The 15,589-nt window shown below is 43.8% G+C and overlaps 1 protein-coding gene across 1 annotated transcript in view; it reads left to right on the top strand.

The window, feature by feature from the left end:
- The first annotated feature begins 6,653 nt into the window (after positions 1-6,653).
- The window catches only part of RHEB (Ras homolog, mTORC1 binding), a 40,201-nt gene continuing 31,265 nt past the window's right edge, over positions 6,654-15,589 (top strand). The window contains exon 1 of the mRNA XM_028089213.2: positions 6,654-6,818. Coding sequence (XP_027945014.1) covers positions 6,767-6,818 — 52 coding nt within the window. The 5' untranslated portion in view covers positions 6,654-6,766. The remainder of the gene's footprint in view (positions 6,819-15,589) is intronic.

Genomic DNA, 15,589 nt, shown 5'->3' with positions numbered 1-15,589 from the left:
AAAATCTTTAAAATTTTACAGTCTCGGGGCACCTGGGTGACTCAGTTGGTTAAGCCTCTGCCTTTGGCTCAGGTCATGATCCTAGGGTCCTGGGATCATGCCCCACATCGGGCTCCCTGCTGAGTGGGGAGCCCACTTCTACCTCTCCCTCTACCCCTCTCCCCTGCTCGTGCTCTCTCTCAACTAAAATCTTTAAAAATAAAAAGAATAAAATAAACAAAATTCTACAGTCTTAAAAGCAGGTATTACATAAAGGAAATAAGATAATCACTGATTTCTCATTAGAAAAAATTGGAAGCCAGCAGAAAATGGAACTTTAAAGTACTAAAACACACACGTAACACATACTATCTATCTAAAATTCTAAATTCAGCAAAAAAGTGTTTCAAAAATGAAAAGAAATAAAAGGATAACATGAGAAGATCTCTGTAGTGATGGGACAGCCTCTGTATTTTGACTATGGTTTTGGTTACACAAATCTACACATGTGATAAAATTGAATAAAACCACATAAACACAAGTGCTCGTAAAACTGGTAAAAATCTGAATGAGTTCTGTGGATTGTATCAATTTAAATTTCTTGGTTTTGATATTATAATATATTTATGTTAGATGTTACCATTGGAATATTGGGACTGCCCTGTACTATTTTTAAATCTATATATATAGATAGACAGATTTTTAAAGATTTTATTTATTTGACAGAGAGAGAGAGAGCACAGCAAGGGGAGCAACAGGCAGAGGGAGAAGCAGACTCTCTGCTGAGCAAGGAGCCCAATTCGGGGCTTGATCCCAGGACCACAGGATCATGACCTGAGCTGAAGGCAGACAGTTAACCAACTGAGCCACACAGGAGGTTCCATCTATAATTATTTCAAATAAAAAGTTAAAGAAATGAAATAAAGACAATTTTCAGATAAATAAAGGCTGAGTGTGTTGCCAGGAAACTCCAGGAAATGCCAAAGGAAATTCTTCAGGTATAAGGAAACTAGGCTGAAGCATAACTCCCCAGTTTGTGAGGGCTGCACACAGTAGTTTCCTTTCAAAGAAAGCAGTGTGGAGGTAAAAAAAAAAAAAAGTATAAAAATCTGACAAACACTACCTCAGCCAGGAGATCAAGGTCAACATCAACAGTGATAAGCCACGCTAATAGCCTGCACCCTTGATATGATGTGATGGAAATGCACTTTACCTCTGTGGTCTTTCTCTCAAACCAAAATTCCCAGTCTAAAGCTGAGAAAAATATCAGACAAATACCAGTCTACAAAATGCCTGAGCAGCACTCCTCAAAACTGTCAAGGTCATCAAAAAATAAGAACGTCTGAGCAAATTATCACATCTAAAAGGAGCCTAAGGAGACGTGATGAGTAAATGTTGGGTGGGATCCTGCAACAGAAAAAGGACATTAGGAGAAAACTGAAGAAATCTGAATAAAGTATGGACTTTAGTTATTAATAAAGTAGCGATATTGGTTAATTCTAACTAATATACCACACTGATGGAAGATGTTAAGAACGAGGGAAACTGGGCACAAGGCATAGGAGAACTCTCTATACTATCTTTGTAATTTTCCTGTACGCCTAAAACTGTTCTAAAAAATAAAGTTTATTTTTTAAAAACTTAAGACATATAGCAACAAATTGCATTATATGGGCTTTTTTTGGATTTGAATTTGAATAAACAGTTAAATTATGAGTCATTAAAAGACATCGAATAGTCTGGATAGCTGGTGGTATTAACAAGTCCTTAACTGGTTTTGTTTTAGGTGTAAAAATGGCACATTTTATTTTCTGAAGAGAGTCATCTTTCAGGGAAAGTATTGACATTTATGAATGAAATGGCATGATGTCTAGGATTTGCTTCAAAATGATCCATGGGCGGGTGGGAGAAGCAGGTATGGTATAGATGAAACAGGATGGTCCATGATTCAGTAAATACGGAATGGGTAAGAGGCTGGGTGGGGCTCATTATACCAATCTCTCTAGTTTTATATATATGCTTGAAATTTCCCCCCCAAAAAAGAAGTTGCAGAAAAACTTCATGAAGTCTGCCATAGTGTTTTGGATGCTTAGTTTTTAAACATCTTGCTGTTTGTTAAGGGATACTCACTATATATCATTAGCTAACATCAAGATGTAATTATACTTAGTCATCATTAATGATGTGGATGTGAATCTATATTTTAAATGCCCTTGTCAACTTTGACTTTTTTGTAAAAAAGAAAAAAGATTAAAAATAAAAAATGTTAAAAAAATAGAAATTTTGTTTTTCTTTTTTTCCCTGCACACCAATGAAAGAAGCTCTCTGGATCCCAACATGCTAGAATAAACCCCACACTGAGATGTCTTCCCATAGGAGGAAGAACCAACAGTGAACACGTTCCTCAAACAGTAATTATAACTTCGGGTAGCTTGTGAACACCGTGAATAAATTCCACATCTAACACGCAGTTGAAGAGCTTATGTAATCCAAGCCTGACTGGCACAAGCCATCACCTGTTTTATGGCACAGAATTAGCCTCCTGGCTCGTCTTAAGCATCCCCCAGCCTCTTAGGAACAGGTGTTCTGCTCCAGCCATCTTGCCCGACCACTACCAGGGACTGGTGAAAGCTCCTACGAGGTGCACTCTGGCTTTGGAGGTTAGGGATGAGGCCAATTTCATTCATGGCCCAGCAGAAACTAGATTCAAACTTTTAATGCAACTTTACTGATGATTTGACAATAACTGATGGATTTGTTTTCTTTTTCTTTTTTTTTTTTTTTTTTGGATTTTTTTTAAATTTGTTTTCTAGGGCTGCTGTGACCAAGTGCCACAAGCTGGGTAGCTTAAAATAACATAAATTTATTCTCTTCCAGCTTCTGGGAAGGTGCCCCAGGTGTTCCTTGGCTTGTGGCAGCATCACATCAGTCTCCGCCTCTGTCCTCACAGGCTGTGGGCCCTGTGTCTGTGTGAGGGTCTCTTCTCCTCTTAGGACACCAGTCATATTGGAGTAGGGCCCACCTTTTTGAAGGACATGCTCAACCTCTAACAGCTGCGAACCATTTACAACTACTGCGTACATCTAAACCTGTCCTCCGAGATCCTTGCTGGGCCAACTTCCTCCCTTACGCGCGACCTACCTCCATGGACCGAAGAGCCTTACTCCACCTCCCGCCTCTGGGGGCACCCCATGCAACTCTGCACCTCAGGGTTTGAGCTAGACTGATCCCAGGCATCAGAGAGAAAAGGATCTCTTTCATCCCAGTGCAGGTCAGGGACTTGCTTTCCCTAGGACGGCCTCCTGCCAGGATGCTGAGGACAGGCCTATCAAGATCCTGCTGAGAAAACCACTCTCTTATCCATAAGACCACACAATGCAATGACCTTGGCCTGTTTCCCCAAATCGGCAGTTTGCTTTGAATAATACCCTATATGAGCGAGACATAACAGATCAGTCGAATTTGGCTTATGCCATGATTAAGAGTAGCTCTTTTCCAGTCTTCCTTCATCAAATATTGAGAAGCAAAACAACAAAATGCCTTCATGTCCACTCGCACTTAGGGTCACCCTTTCACACGTAAAAAGGTAAAATCAGGACGCCTGGGTGGCTCAGTCGGTTAAGCGACTGCCTTCGGCTCAGGTCATGATCCTGGAGTCCAGGGATGGAGTCCTGCATCGGGCTCCCTGCTCAGCAAGGAGACTGCTTCTCCCTCTAACCCCCCCCCCCACCTCATGTACTCTATCTCTCTCTCTCATTCTCACTCTCTCAAAAGAAATCTTTAAAAAAAAAGTAAAATCATTTCACAAATGTCCTTTTAGTAAAAACAAGCACAGCAGTTTTACTCTTTGTCTAACCTAGTGTTAGATAAAAATAAGCTTTGTATAGTACCACAGGGAATTTTAAAAAAAATGTTGAAGCTAGAAATAAGATGTCATTGAACTTGGACATTATAATTTTCCCATAATAACGACGAGTTCATGCTTCAGATAAATGCCATTAATTGCCATACCCATCAGGGCTGGAGGTTTAGGCCAATGGAGGCTTTCCTGGCAAATCTACAGGCTTAGCCTGAGCTCCTCACTCAAGGGATAGTGGTAATTAGCTGAACCAGTCATGTCCTCTCTCTGGAATTTAAACGGAAGAGACAGAATTCTTAGATCCCAGGGAAATGGAATATAGTGGAAGGACACACAGAGGGAAGGCAGCATGCAGAGACCAGAAGACAGAACGGTCCTTAAGACGCAGAACCTGCAGAGGAGATATTGATTGGTGGCAGAAGTTCCAGCTGCTTAGACAGTTAACAAGTGATCTCAATCAGTAGAACTACTCTGAATTCAGAAGCAAGTACGTTTCTCCCCACCATGTTTCTATAAGGTCTGGCTGCAGTCAGTCACTTCTACGTGAATTCACACCATCAATCACAAGTAATTTTAGGGAACCGGAGTCATTTCTTAAACCAAATAAATTCTCCCCATTCTGGAATAATGGAATCTTCACAATTCCTGGATCTGACCTTAATGACTTTAGGACACCTGGAACATTCCTTTAAGGACTCTGTCCTTTACAATGGAGCTTCTCAGTCTGGACTCCTAATATTCCCAGGCTAGGGCAACACTTTCAAACTCTGTGAGGCAACTCACAGTAAGAAATACATTTTACAATGGAACTCAGTACCCAAAACACATATCACACATTTACAAATACATATACACACAACAAAAGCATCATGAAACAATACAAAACAATACTTACCAATTCGAGCAACCTGTTTTCTATTCTGTTCTTCTACTTAATAAAATAAAAGATAACACCCACAAATTTGATTTCACAGTCAACCAAGGAGTTTAGTAGCATCAGTTCATCAGTTTACTGTGGTAAGGGGCATTCGAGTTGATGGGATAAAAATGATACATTTTCCTGAAGATTCCCATTTTAAGACCTGAAGTTTTTAAATATTTCAACTAAATATAGAGTGGAATGCAAAAACCATTAAGACAAAACACAGAATTTCAGATATTTCTCAGTTCCAGCTGGTTGTCTGGGACTTCAATCTGTAGAGCCCCTAGTATGTGAACACACACTACCCTTCTCTTAGAAGCACTTCAGCAGGATGGTGGAAGGATTCTGCCCTAACGCCAGGGTTCCAACTCAACAGGGCATATTTATGGAACAGTCACACCTCTGAATCTTCATACTCAGGAACTCAACCCTGCCACTCCTCTGGGCTTCCTGGGAAAGGCGAAGGGCTGTGACCAGCAGGTGGTTGTCCCAACACGGTCAAACAGCCTGAGGACAGTAGGGGACATCTGTAGTTGTAGCAAGAGTATCTGCTTCTTTAGCAACCACCAAGGGCAAGAAGCTCAAGCATGATGGAAGTCTCCCTGGCTGGAAAGGTCCCAAGCGCATCCTCATTTCTCGCGCCTCGCTTCCACCTTTATTTTCCACGACCCAAGCCTCCAGCGCTGGCTTCCCTTCCCCTACTCCAACACTGGTGCTCTTCGCCAGCACCAGTGGAAAAAGGGGTTGGCCCTGTGCTTTTTGTGGGAAATACAGCGGCGTCCCCCTCCCGGAGAGGTCAGCCCACACAGCAAGGCAGGCCCAGCGGACTTGACTCCCCCCCCCCCCAACCTCCCCGCAAGGATGGTTCTGGAGCGTTCTCAGCCAACGACGGCTGGTGTTCGAGTTTGCCTATTGAATTAGCCACGCAGGTGTTGACAGGTAAAGAGGTGTTGAATCACGCTAGGTACTTCCTGTGAGGTGTGCCGGGTTCGCCTGTGGCAAGGCCGAGACCAGAACTGGGGAGGCACACACATTTGTAGAGAAGTGTGTAACATTTGGGATTAACGCATATTCCATTCTTCCCAGGGTCTTTCATCCAAGGATGACGCCTAGTAACCACCTACAACCTCAATCCTAGTCTTACTAACTCTAAGAGTGAAGGGGTTAAAAAATTAAAAATTAAAATAAACACCACGAAGGAAGCAGCCAACCCACAGCCCAGCCTGCGAAAGCTACGTGCCTCGCGCCTTTTAAGGGCTCTGTGGGCGCAAGTCCACCGATCGTTCAACGTTCCACCAATCACCGCACTCCCCACAGTGTGCCCCGCCCCCGCCCTCCTCTAACCAATCACTGGGGAGTTAGTTTCTCTCCGCCCCTCCCACCCGCCCCCCACTCCTGAGACGTTGGAATCCTTCAAACTTCACTCGCGCTCAACCCCGGGGTCGCAGCCGGAATTTATTTTTAGCTGTGGGCGAGCAGCCCCGCCCTCAGCTCCGCCTCCTAGCCACCCCCAATCGGAGATGGAGTTTCCGCCGCGTCATCGCGCGGGCGGGCGGGAGTTATCCAATCAGCGCCCGGGAAGGACTGGCGTAATTAAACAGCGGCGGAAGAGGGTGGGAGGGTCATGACGCAGCGAGTTTCAGTCGTGACTTTTCCGGGGGCATCTTGGCGTCCCCTCTATTTCCCCTTAAAGTAAAACGTCACACGCACCCCCGTGCGCTTCAAGGGCGGGTGTGGCCGCCGCGGCGGGGAGGGCGGTGCTGACGCGGGCCGCGGCGGGGCCGGCGGCGGCGGTCACGTGGGCGTGTTTGGGGGCGGGGCCGCGCGGCGGTTCCGGGCGGTTGGGCGCGCGAGCTAGGAGCCCAGGCAGCCGCGCCTGCCCGCGCCCGCCCGCCCCGCCCCTGGATGCCGCTCTGCCCCGGCGCGGCCGCCGCCGATCGCAGCACAGGAGCCGCCGCTGCCGCCGCGGTTGATGTGGTTGGCCCGGGGCTGAGGAGGCCGCCAAGATGCCGCAGTCCAAGTCCCGGAAGATCGCGATCCTGGGCTACCGGTCTGTGGGTGAGTGGCGGGCGCCGCGCGGCCTCCGCGCCCGGGCCCAGCCTCGCCTGGGCGCCGGGACGCGGCGGCCCGGCCAAGTTTGGGGTCGGCGCGGCCATGTGGCGGCCGCGCGTTTCGTAACCAGCCGCCCGCCCGCCGCCACCTCCATTTTGAGCGGAGGCGGCGAGGCCGGGCCCTGCGGGGCGGTGGCGGCGGCGGCGGGGGGCGGCCCGGGTTCGGGAGGACGTGCCTGGGGAGGCCGCGGGCAGACGGGGAGGTCCGGGGTGGCCCGGGGCCGCCGAGCTGGCGGAGGGGGTCTGCTCCCGGCCGGAACCGCCGCAGGGAGCAATCGCACCTGTCTCCTCTTCCACCTATTTGCTGCTGGCTGTCGTGATCTTGCCAGCGGCCTTTCCGCCCCAAATTAAATAAAGTCCGGGGGATTTTAACAAAGGAAACAGCACCTTGGGTTTTTTCCTATCCGTGGCGAACTTTAGCGTTTTAGGGACCTAAAGGACATTTGGCTACTGAGGGCAAGTTTCCTACCGAAGAAACCCGAAAGAGCCCTCTTCAGAAAAGCCCCCTAGATGTGGCCAGCGACCGAAGTAGGAAGGCAGAGAAAACGAGATTTCTGATCTCTCGGTGTCCTATTTTTCTTCGGGAAAAAATAAGGTCAGGTACTTGTAACCGGGCTGTTGAAGTAATTCAGAAGTTTGCTGGGGTTTCCCTCCCATCCCCCCAAAGGTTGACATATATTTGAAACTGTTAGTGGCAGTCGCGTTTTTGCCCAACGGGGGTGGTCTGTGGTGGGGTCGGGGGGGAACTGAGTGCCGGAAGACGAGTGAGAAAACAGAACCGTTGAACTTAAGCATGCTCCAGGGCGAGTCTTTATTGTCTTTGACAACCGGAAGCCTGGAGAAATTACGTTTATCTTTCAGTGTTGTTTTTAAGAAGTAACTGTCTAAGGAAAATGTGCACTTGATCTTGGGCGGAGGTGGGGGGGGTTGAAAGCGAAGGTTTGGAGTCTACGGTGATTGCAGAAGGAGGCAACAATAACTGCCATAGGAAAGCTTGTAACTGCCTGCTACCCATTGGATGAACTCCCCGACTCCGCTTTCTGTTCTGCTTCCTCACCCCCATTTTCCACCGCCGGTGCCAGGGTCTGTGCTCTTTGACCAAGATCAGCTACAGCATGCTTACTCATCCTTTATCATCTCTCTCGTCAAAGTGCCGGGGGGTGGGGGTGGGATCGTAAGAATGGGGGGAAATCAAAGGCTGAGAGATGCTTGTGTAGAGATAGGGGATGCCGAGAGTCAGAGGGATAACTCTTGTATGATGCAGTGCCAAATCATAGGTCTGTATGTGGGGGAAGAATGCGTGAGGGGCCTTAGCAGCTGCAGTTCTAAAGTAACCGTGCATCGCATGGAGGCTTTTAAAAATCACTAGCAGTCCACTCCCCAAATGCCCATGTAGAATCGAACCTTTATTGGCAGCCTGAATCACCCAGCCTTTGCTTCTCTGTTCTCTCTTTTTCCTTGGCATTTTGAAGAGTGGGAAGAGGACATATCCTGTCTCTTGAGTGAGTTCTAATCAGATACATAGATACATAGTGCCCACTAGTTAAGGATAGCAATCTCTGAATAATTTACAGGTGACTTCTACCTGGGCTACCTGTTTTCAGCTTGAGAGAATGTCCTAAGGATAGATACTGACTTACTCCTTGAAATTATCCAGATGGTGATTCTAGTTTTCAGTAATAAGCAAGTCTAGTGTTTTATTGTGGTTTTGCTCAAGAAGTTCCTTATATCCAGTTGAGATCCGTTCTGTTTCGTCTTCCATCTAATCATCCCCCTCAAAACCCAAATGTGGCAGGTCACCCCTTGACCTTCTGTTCACAAGCATTTACCTTAAACTGCTTTTGAAATACTGTGCTCAGCTAGCCTCCAGTGGGATACAGACTAAGTTCTGGTCCCGGTTTTCTGTGCCTTCTGTATGTCATATTACCATATCCTACTTCCAAGTGTAGTGATGATTAAAGTAAAAGGTATTTTGGAGACGTTAAATTACTCCCAACCTTTGCCTTTGATTTTAAAGTTGTTTACCTTTGTTAGGAACCAAGACACTTTGTGGTTTGTGGGTCTTTTGTTTTGCCAGCATCAAAAAAGGAAGTATTTCCCTGATGCTATGTAATAGCCACGCTTCAGAGAATTATTCGTTCAGTATTCAGACTTAGAAGAGTTTATGGACATAGTTGCTTACATGTGATGCTATACTAGAGAAGTTTGAGTATACGTGTTTCTAGGTTGTGTTATTTTGTGATGCTGAGCTGTTGTGTCATATTGACTAAAGGTAAAGAGTGGTAGAAAAGGGGGCGCCTGGCTGACCCAGCGGAGTGTGCGACTCTTGATCTCAGGGTTGTGAGTTCCAGGCCCATGTTGGGTGTAGAGATTACTTAAAAGTAAAATCTTTTAGAAAAAGGCTCAGCTAGAAACCACACCTTTCTTAGAATGTTCTCTTGATTATGCCAGTTTGACGAGTAGGGTACTTGTCACTGTGACTTTGTCATGTCACAAACTTTATTTTAAAAGTTTGCCTTCAGATAAAACTACTAAATTCTATGATTGTTTTACTTGGCTTTCAAATTTTTCATTTTTTTTTTTTAACATTGATAAAACTACCACTGAGGAATGTATAATTTTCAGGTAATTTATACAACCCTTTTTCCTGAAGTACTTTTCCTGTTATTTACCATGTTAAGCTTTTAAGGACACGTCACCTATAACGCAGTCTGGCTTTCTGGGAGTGCTTTGTATTAACTGTTTCAGTGGTGGCAAATGTTTGAGCTCCCTTACATCCATTGTTTCTAACACAGACAAGTTAGGAGGTGACTAAACTTAAGTTAAAAATGTAGTGTCCGGTAATGATTTTAAATAAAATCTGGTACATCCTTCGCTGGAATCTTCTGCAGAGAGCTATAATAATCCAGTTTACCATCAGACTATAATCAAAAAAATTTTTTGTCCTATAAAAGTCTCTGAGGTTAACAAAAGGATCACAGGAATGTGAACGATCATAAAAGAGAAAATGAAATCGCTCTGTGGTTTGGTAGAAGAATTCAGAAGTAACTCAAATTATTACCTTGTCAAAATGTTTTAGGTAGTAAAGAAGACGTACCTTTTAGTTGGATATTTCATAGGGAAGATGTCATTAAATTTGTTCCCAATAAAATACAATCTAGTTGTATTCTGATTTACTGTCTTTTTTAATTACTCTATCCTTTCCTGACACATTTCATTGAAAACGCTAAAGGTAAAACATTTTTTTGCCATATATGAAGTCAATTAGCATGTGAAGTTGTGTTCAGGCACTCCGTAACATTTTGGTTGTGTACCTGTAGGTAGGGTAGTTCTATAGGGGCCACCTTGTCTTGAAGCTTGAAATTAACTTTTTTTTGGTGGTGATCATTTGTTCTGTACAGGAGGATAGTCAGAGCTTGCATTTGTGATTATATTTCAGTGCCAATATTTTGATGTCCTTGTGGGTTATATCTATCCATAATAACCTTCATCACCCCAAAAAGAAACTCTATACCTATTGACACATTCCCCCACTCACCCCTGCCCCTGGCATCCATTAACCTGCTTTCTGTTTCTATGAATTTACCTATTCTGGACATTTCATATAAATGGAATCATACATACATGGTCTTTTGTGATGAGCCTCTTTCATTTAACATGAATATTTTCAAGGTTCATCCATGTTGTGGCATATACCAGTAATTCCCTTTTGTCACCAAGTAATTCTCTGTTATTTGAAAATGCCACATTTTATTTATACATTTGTCAGTTGATGGACATGTGGTTGTTTCTACATTTTGGCTATTATGAATAATGCTGTTACAGCTTTTCCTATAAAATTTTTGTATAGACATATGTTTTCATTTCTCTTGGGTATATTCCTAAGAGTGGAATTGCTGGGTCATATGGTGACTCTATGTGTAACATTTTTTTTTATATGTATAAAGGTTTTATTCATTTGAGAGAGAGACAGAGAGTACAAGCAGGGGGAGGGGCAGCAGGAGAGGGAGAGGGATAAGCAGACTCCCTGCTGAGCAGGGAGCCCAATGTGGAGCCCAATCCCAGGACCCCGAGATCATGACCCAAGCTAGAGTCAGACACTTAACTGACTGAGCCACCCAGGCACCCCTGGTGTGTAACATTTTGAGGAACTGCTAAAACTGTTTTCCACAGCAGCTGTGCCATTTTACATTCCCACCAACAATTGAACATTGGTTTCAATTTCTTGACATCCTCATCAACACTTGTAAAAAACAACAACAACAACAACAAAAAACACTTGTAACGGTCCTTTTTATTTTAGCTGTGCTTATGGGTGTGAAGTGGTATCACATGAGACTTGCACATGATTTCTTCTATTCTGTGGGGTTGTCTTTTCACTTTCTTGATGATGCCCTTTGAAGCAAAAGTTTTTGATTTTGACAAAGTCCAGTTTATTTTTTCTTTGGTGACTTGTGCTTTTGTTGTCATGTCTAAGTAACCATTGCTTGACCCAAGGCCATGGAGATTTACTATTATGTTTTCTTCTAAGTGTTTTATCATTTTAACTTGGACATACTTGATTTATGATCTACTCAGTTTTTTGTATATGGTAGGCGATAGGGGTACAACTTTATTCTTTTGCATGTGGATATCAAGCTGTCCCAGCACCTTTTATTAAAGACTATTACTGAATTATCTTGACATCCTTGTCAAAAACCAAGTGACCATAAATGTTAGAGTTTATTTCTGGATTCTATTCCTTTGACCTATATGTCTGTCCTTACGCCAGTATCACATTATCTTGATTGCTATGGTTTTGTAGTAAACTTCAAAATAGTAAGTGTCCATCTTTATACTTTAGTCTTTTTCAAGATTGTTTTGGCTATTATGAATCCCTTGCATTTCCATATGAATCTTAGGTCTAGATTGTCAGTTTCTGAAGAAAAAAAAAAACCCACTAGGATTTTGATAGGATGTTTTATAATTTTGCAATTATCTTTAAATGTCTGATTTTGAAACCAGCTGAATTCTTATATCTGCTTCTAAATTCATTCCATTGCAATATGTTATTTTATTGCAGTATGTGAAGGAAATCCAGCCTTGCATAGATAACTAGTTGGGAAAGAGAGGAGTATTTTTTTTTTAAGATTTTATTTATTAGAGCGCACAAGTGAGGGGGGAGGGGCAAAGGGAGAGGGAGAAGCAGACTCCCCACTGAGCGTGGAGCCTGACATGGGGCTCGATCCCAGGACCCCAAGATCACCACCTGAGGGAAGTCAGATGCTTAACCAACTGAGCTACCCAGGCACCCCAGGAATATTTTAATACCTTTCTCAGATAATTGTTTCTATTCTTTGGTACTCACCAGAACTCCATAGGTGTTGGTGGTAGTTTCAGCTCCATAGGTGGTTAGTTGTAGTATACAACCTGAAATCATGTGGTGGAAGTTTTTCTACTCTGTTACATTGAATTTCATTGCTTTATTTTGCACTTTGAATGGATCTTCTCCCATGACTGATTTTGTAACCTCATATCTTGGTTATTTTGAAAAGAATGGTTCACTGTTATGCAAATCCTTCCACATTTTGATACATTTCAACATACAAACTTTTTTTTTTAAGATTTTATTTATTTGAGAGAAAGAGAGTCAGTGGAGGGGCAGCGGAAGCGAGAGAGACTCTCAAGCAGACTCCCCATGGAGCAGAGCCTGACCTGACGGGGGACTCAATCCCCAACCCCAAGATCATAAACTGAGCCAAAACCAAGAGTCAGATGCTTCACCGACTGAGCCACCCAGGTGCCCCAACATACAAACTTTTTATTCATATTTTTTAATATCACAGTCTCCTTAGGAAAAAAATGTAAATATTAGAAAGCTTTAAGCTCACCATGAGTGATGCAAGTTCTCCAAAATTCGAATTTCCTCCTGAGGGTTTGAATTGGATCATTGGCAAAGTGCTACCAGTCTTACTTGAAGTGACAGTCTCATTTCTTTCATTTCAAGAAGATGCCTGCCGAATACAAACTATTTGAAATAATGATCGCTTGTTGGTCATTCCTGCAAGTAAAAATGCTGTTCTGTGATAAAAGTGGCTATTTTCAGATCACTTCATAAACAGTGGTGCACGTGCTTTTCTTCGAGACAACTGTCACACTTCAGTATCTGGGAGCACTTTGTGTATTACATCCCATTTGGTCACACAGTATTAAAAAGGCATACTTAAGGGTCAAGATAAAATTAATCATTTTTACTTCTTCCTCAAGGACACTGTTAAGTGGAAATAGTTTGGTTTTTTAATGGCGGGTGCATGGTCGTGAAGACTACAGTGCTTTCCACTGCAGTGTGTAATCACTGCGTTGATTCGTGCTGAGGGGCACCAAGCCGGCAGTGCCGCATTGCTTTTGCACCATTAGTGCAAATATGGACATAGTGGAAAAGGCAAACAATATAATGGTATGGTAATGGAAATAGTTTTGATCTCATGAGCCCCCCGAAAAGGGCTCAAGGGACGCCCAGAGTGTCTCTGCACTCTGAGATTCATTGAACCATGGTGTGCAGAACCTTGCTAGACTGCTACTTGCTCTTGTGCAGAATTGAATCAAGAGTGGCTGCATCATGGATGCTACTCAAGGGGCATGGTCCACCACAGTCTTAGAGGAGCCTTCCGGAAGAGGCCCTGTCGCCTGGTAGGAGAGAGGGATGGTGAGGCAGGAAAGAACTTAACGTGCTTGGGAACTGAAGGAGGCAGGGTGACTAGCAGAGAATGTGGTGAGAGTAGGAAATGAAGTCAGTTGGAGGTGGTCAGGGGCCATGGATGAGGCAGGGCCTTGCAGGAAGTTCAAGAGACGATTCCTTCTGAGTAGTAAGCAGTGGGTTACTAGAGTATGGGGAGACTTAGGGTACCTAAAGGCAGTTAAAGTGGCCTCTGATTGTGGTGCAGTTTGGGGTGAGTGTCGTTTTTTGATCTGGTAATGGTGAGGCTCCCAGAGATTAATAAAAATTGCCATGGATGGCAACATATCAGGACCTATACGCTAACAACACGGTTTTCCATTACAAGCATGAGAATTGGGGTGCAGGGGGGTACTTAACTACCAACAGCAACATTATCACAAAATCAGAAACGACCATCTCTACCTGTGATTATGAAGTCAGTAATATCCAACAGTTTTCTTACTTGAAGGTCTAAAATAAGGAGTTCACAACTTCAGTACTGTCCATGAGTGGATTGTACTTTTATTTATTTGAATTTAGTCAGAACTGAGCTTGGACATGATTGTGCAAGTTAAACCATTATCAGGTCTTGAGTGATCACCCTTGGGAGAACCTTTATTCTTAGTTCTAGAACTGTTCATCATGAAGTACCAGAGTAAGCCTTAAGTGATACAGTCCTCAATCTGTCTTAACCTCATACCTGTCACAGTGCAAACTGGTGGGGACCTTTATCATGAATTGCTTGCTTGATTTAGAAATACAATTTTACATTTCAAACACAGAGGTCCTGGAATACTGTTTTAGTATTTTAATATTGTTAAGTGTATATTGGGCCTCTGATAAAAAAAAAAAAAAAGAGTTCCATATAGGACATTGGAATTGGAAGTCTAAATTGAGATTAATTTAGAACAGAAGCGCTAGAAGCAGAAGTCTGGCGCTCTGTGGACAAGTGAAAGCAGGGCAGTTTGAGGACCCTAATAAAATGAACTCCCTCATGTCCTCGGTTGGTTGATGTCCCCCTTACCTCCCCGTCTCCCCTCCCTCATTTTTCTTTTCGTTGTGCTTGCTTGCTTGCAGAAAGACTCCTCAGGGACTTTTGAAACAGAAATTGGTGTTTTAACAAGATATGTGATCCTGCTGCTTGCAAGATCAAAAATTGAATGTTAACTCTACAGCGTCACAGTAAATAATTTGTGCACATGGAGATGAAAATACTGGCTCTTACACTTAATAGAGTTTGATGAAGCAAAAATGCTTTTCTAAGACTTGTATTAGTTATAAATGCATCCAATCACATTTAGAATTTATTTTAAAGAGAGTATTTTAAAATATAGGTTCTTCTTATTCTTTTCTCTTTTTTTAAGATTTTATTTATTTATTTGAGAGGGGAAGAGAGAGAGCACACATGTGCGCAAGAATGAAAGAATGGGGAGGGAGAATCAGGCTCCCCACTGAGCAGGGAACCCAGACATGGGGCTCAATCCCAGGGCGCTGTGATCATGACCTGAGCTGAAGGCAGACGATTAACCGACTGAGCAACCCAAGCACCCTGGTTCTTAATATTCTTGTTCATGACTTGTATAGGTGCCTGAGTAAAAAACATAAGTGGCAAAATTCAACCATGGTGGCTGACATCAAGGGGAAGGAGGGCTCAAGATGACCGTGGCAAACCAGACGCACCAAGGTAAACTGTTAACGCTCTGTGGCAGGAGGGGAAGTGGGAAAACGCTAGAATCCCCAGTCCACATGCTAGACAAGAACTATATGTGGTAGGGTGAATCTCTGACCAGGCTTGTGTGGCCTTGAGTACACCAGGGGGCTGCTGACTCTGGAGACAGGAGAGCTCTGGGAACGAAGTTTGGACCAAAACATTACTGAGATGGGTACTGGAGGAAAGGATGACCAGAAATGTAAAGTCTTGGGGCGCCTGAGTGGTGCAGTTGGTTGAGCGGCCAACTCTTAGGTTTCAGCTCAGGTCATAATCTTGGGGTCCCGGGATCAAGCCCCACATCCAGCTCTGC

Source organism: Eumetopias jubatus, unplaced genomic scaffold, assembly GCF_037043125.1.
Source record: "Eumetopias jubatus isolate StellerSeaLion01/CBP00866 unplaced genomic scaffold, mEumJub1_p1.0 scaffold_14, whole genome shotgun sequence".
NCBI classification, from domain to species: Eukaryota; Metazoa; Chordata; class Mammalia; order Carnivora; family Otariidae; genus Eumetopias; species Eumetopias jubatus.
This window is presented reverse-complemented; position numbering and strand designations above follow the sequence as displayed.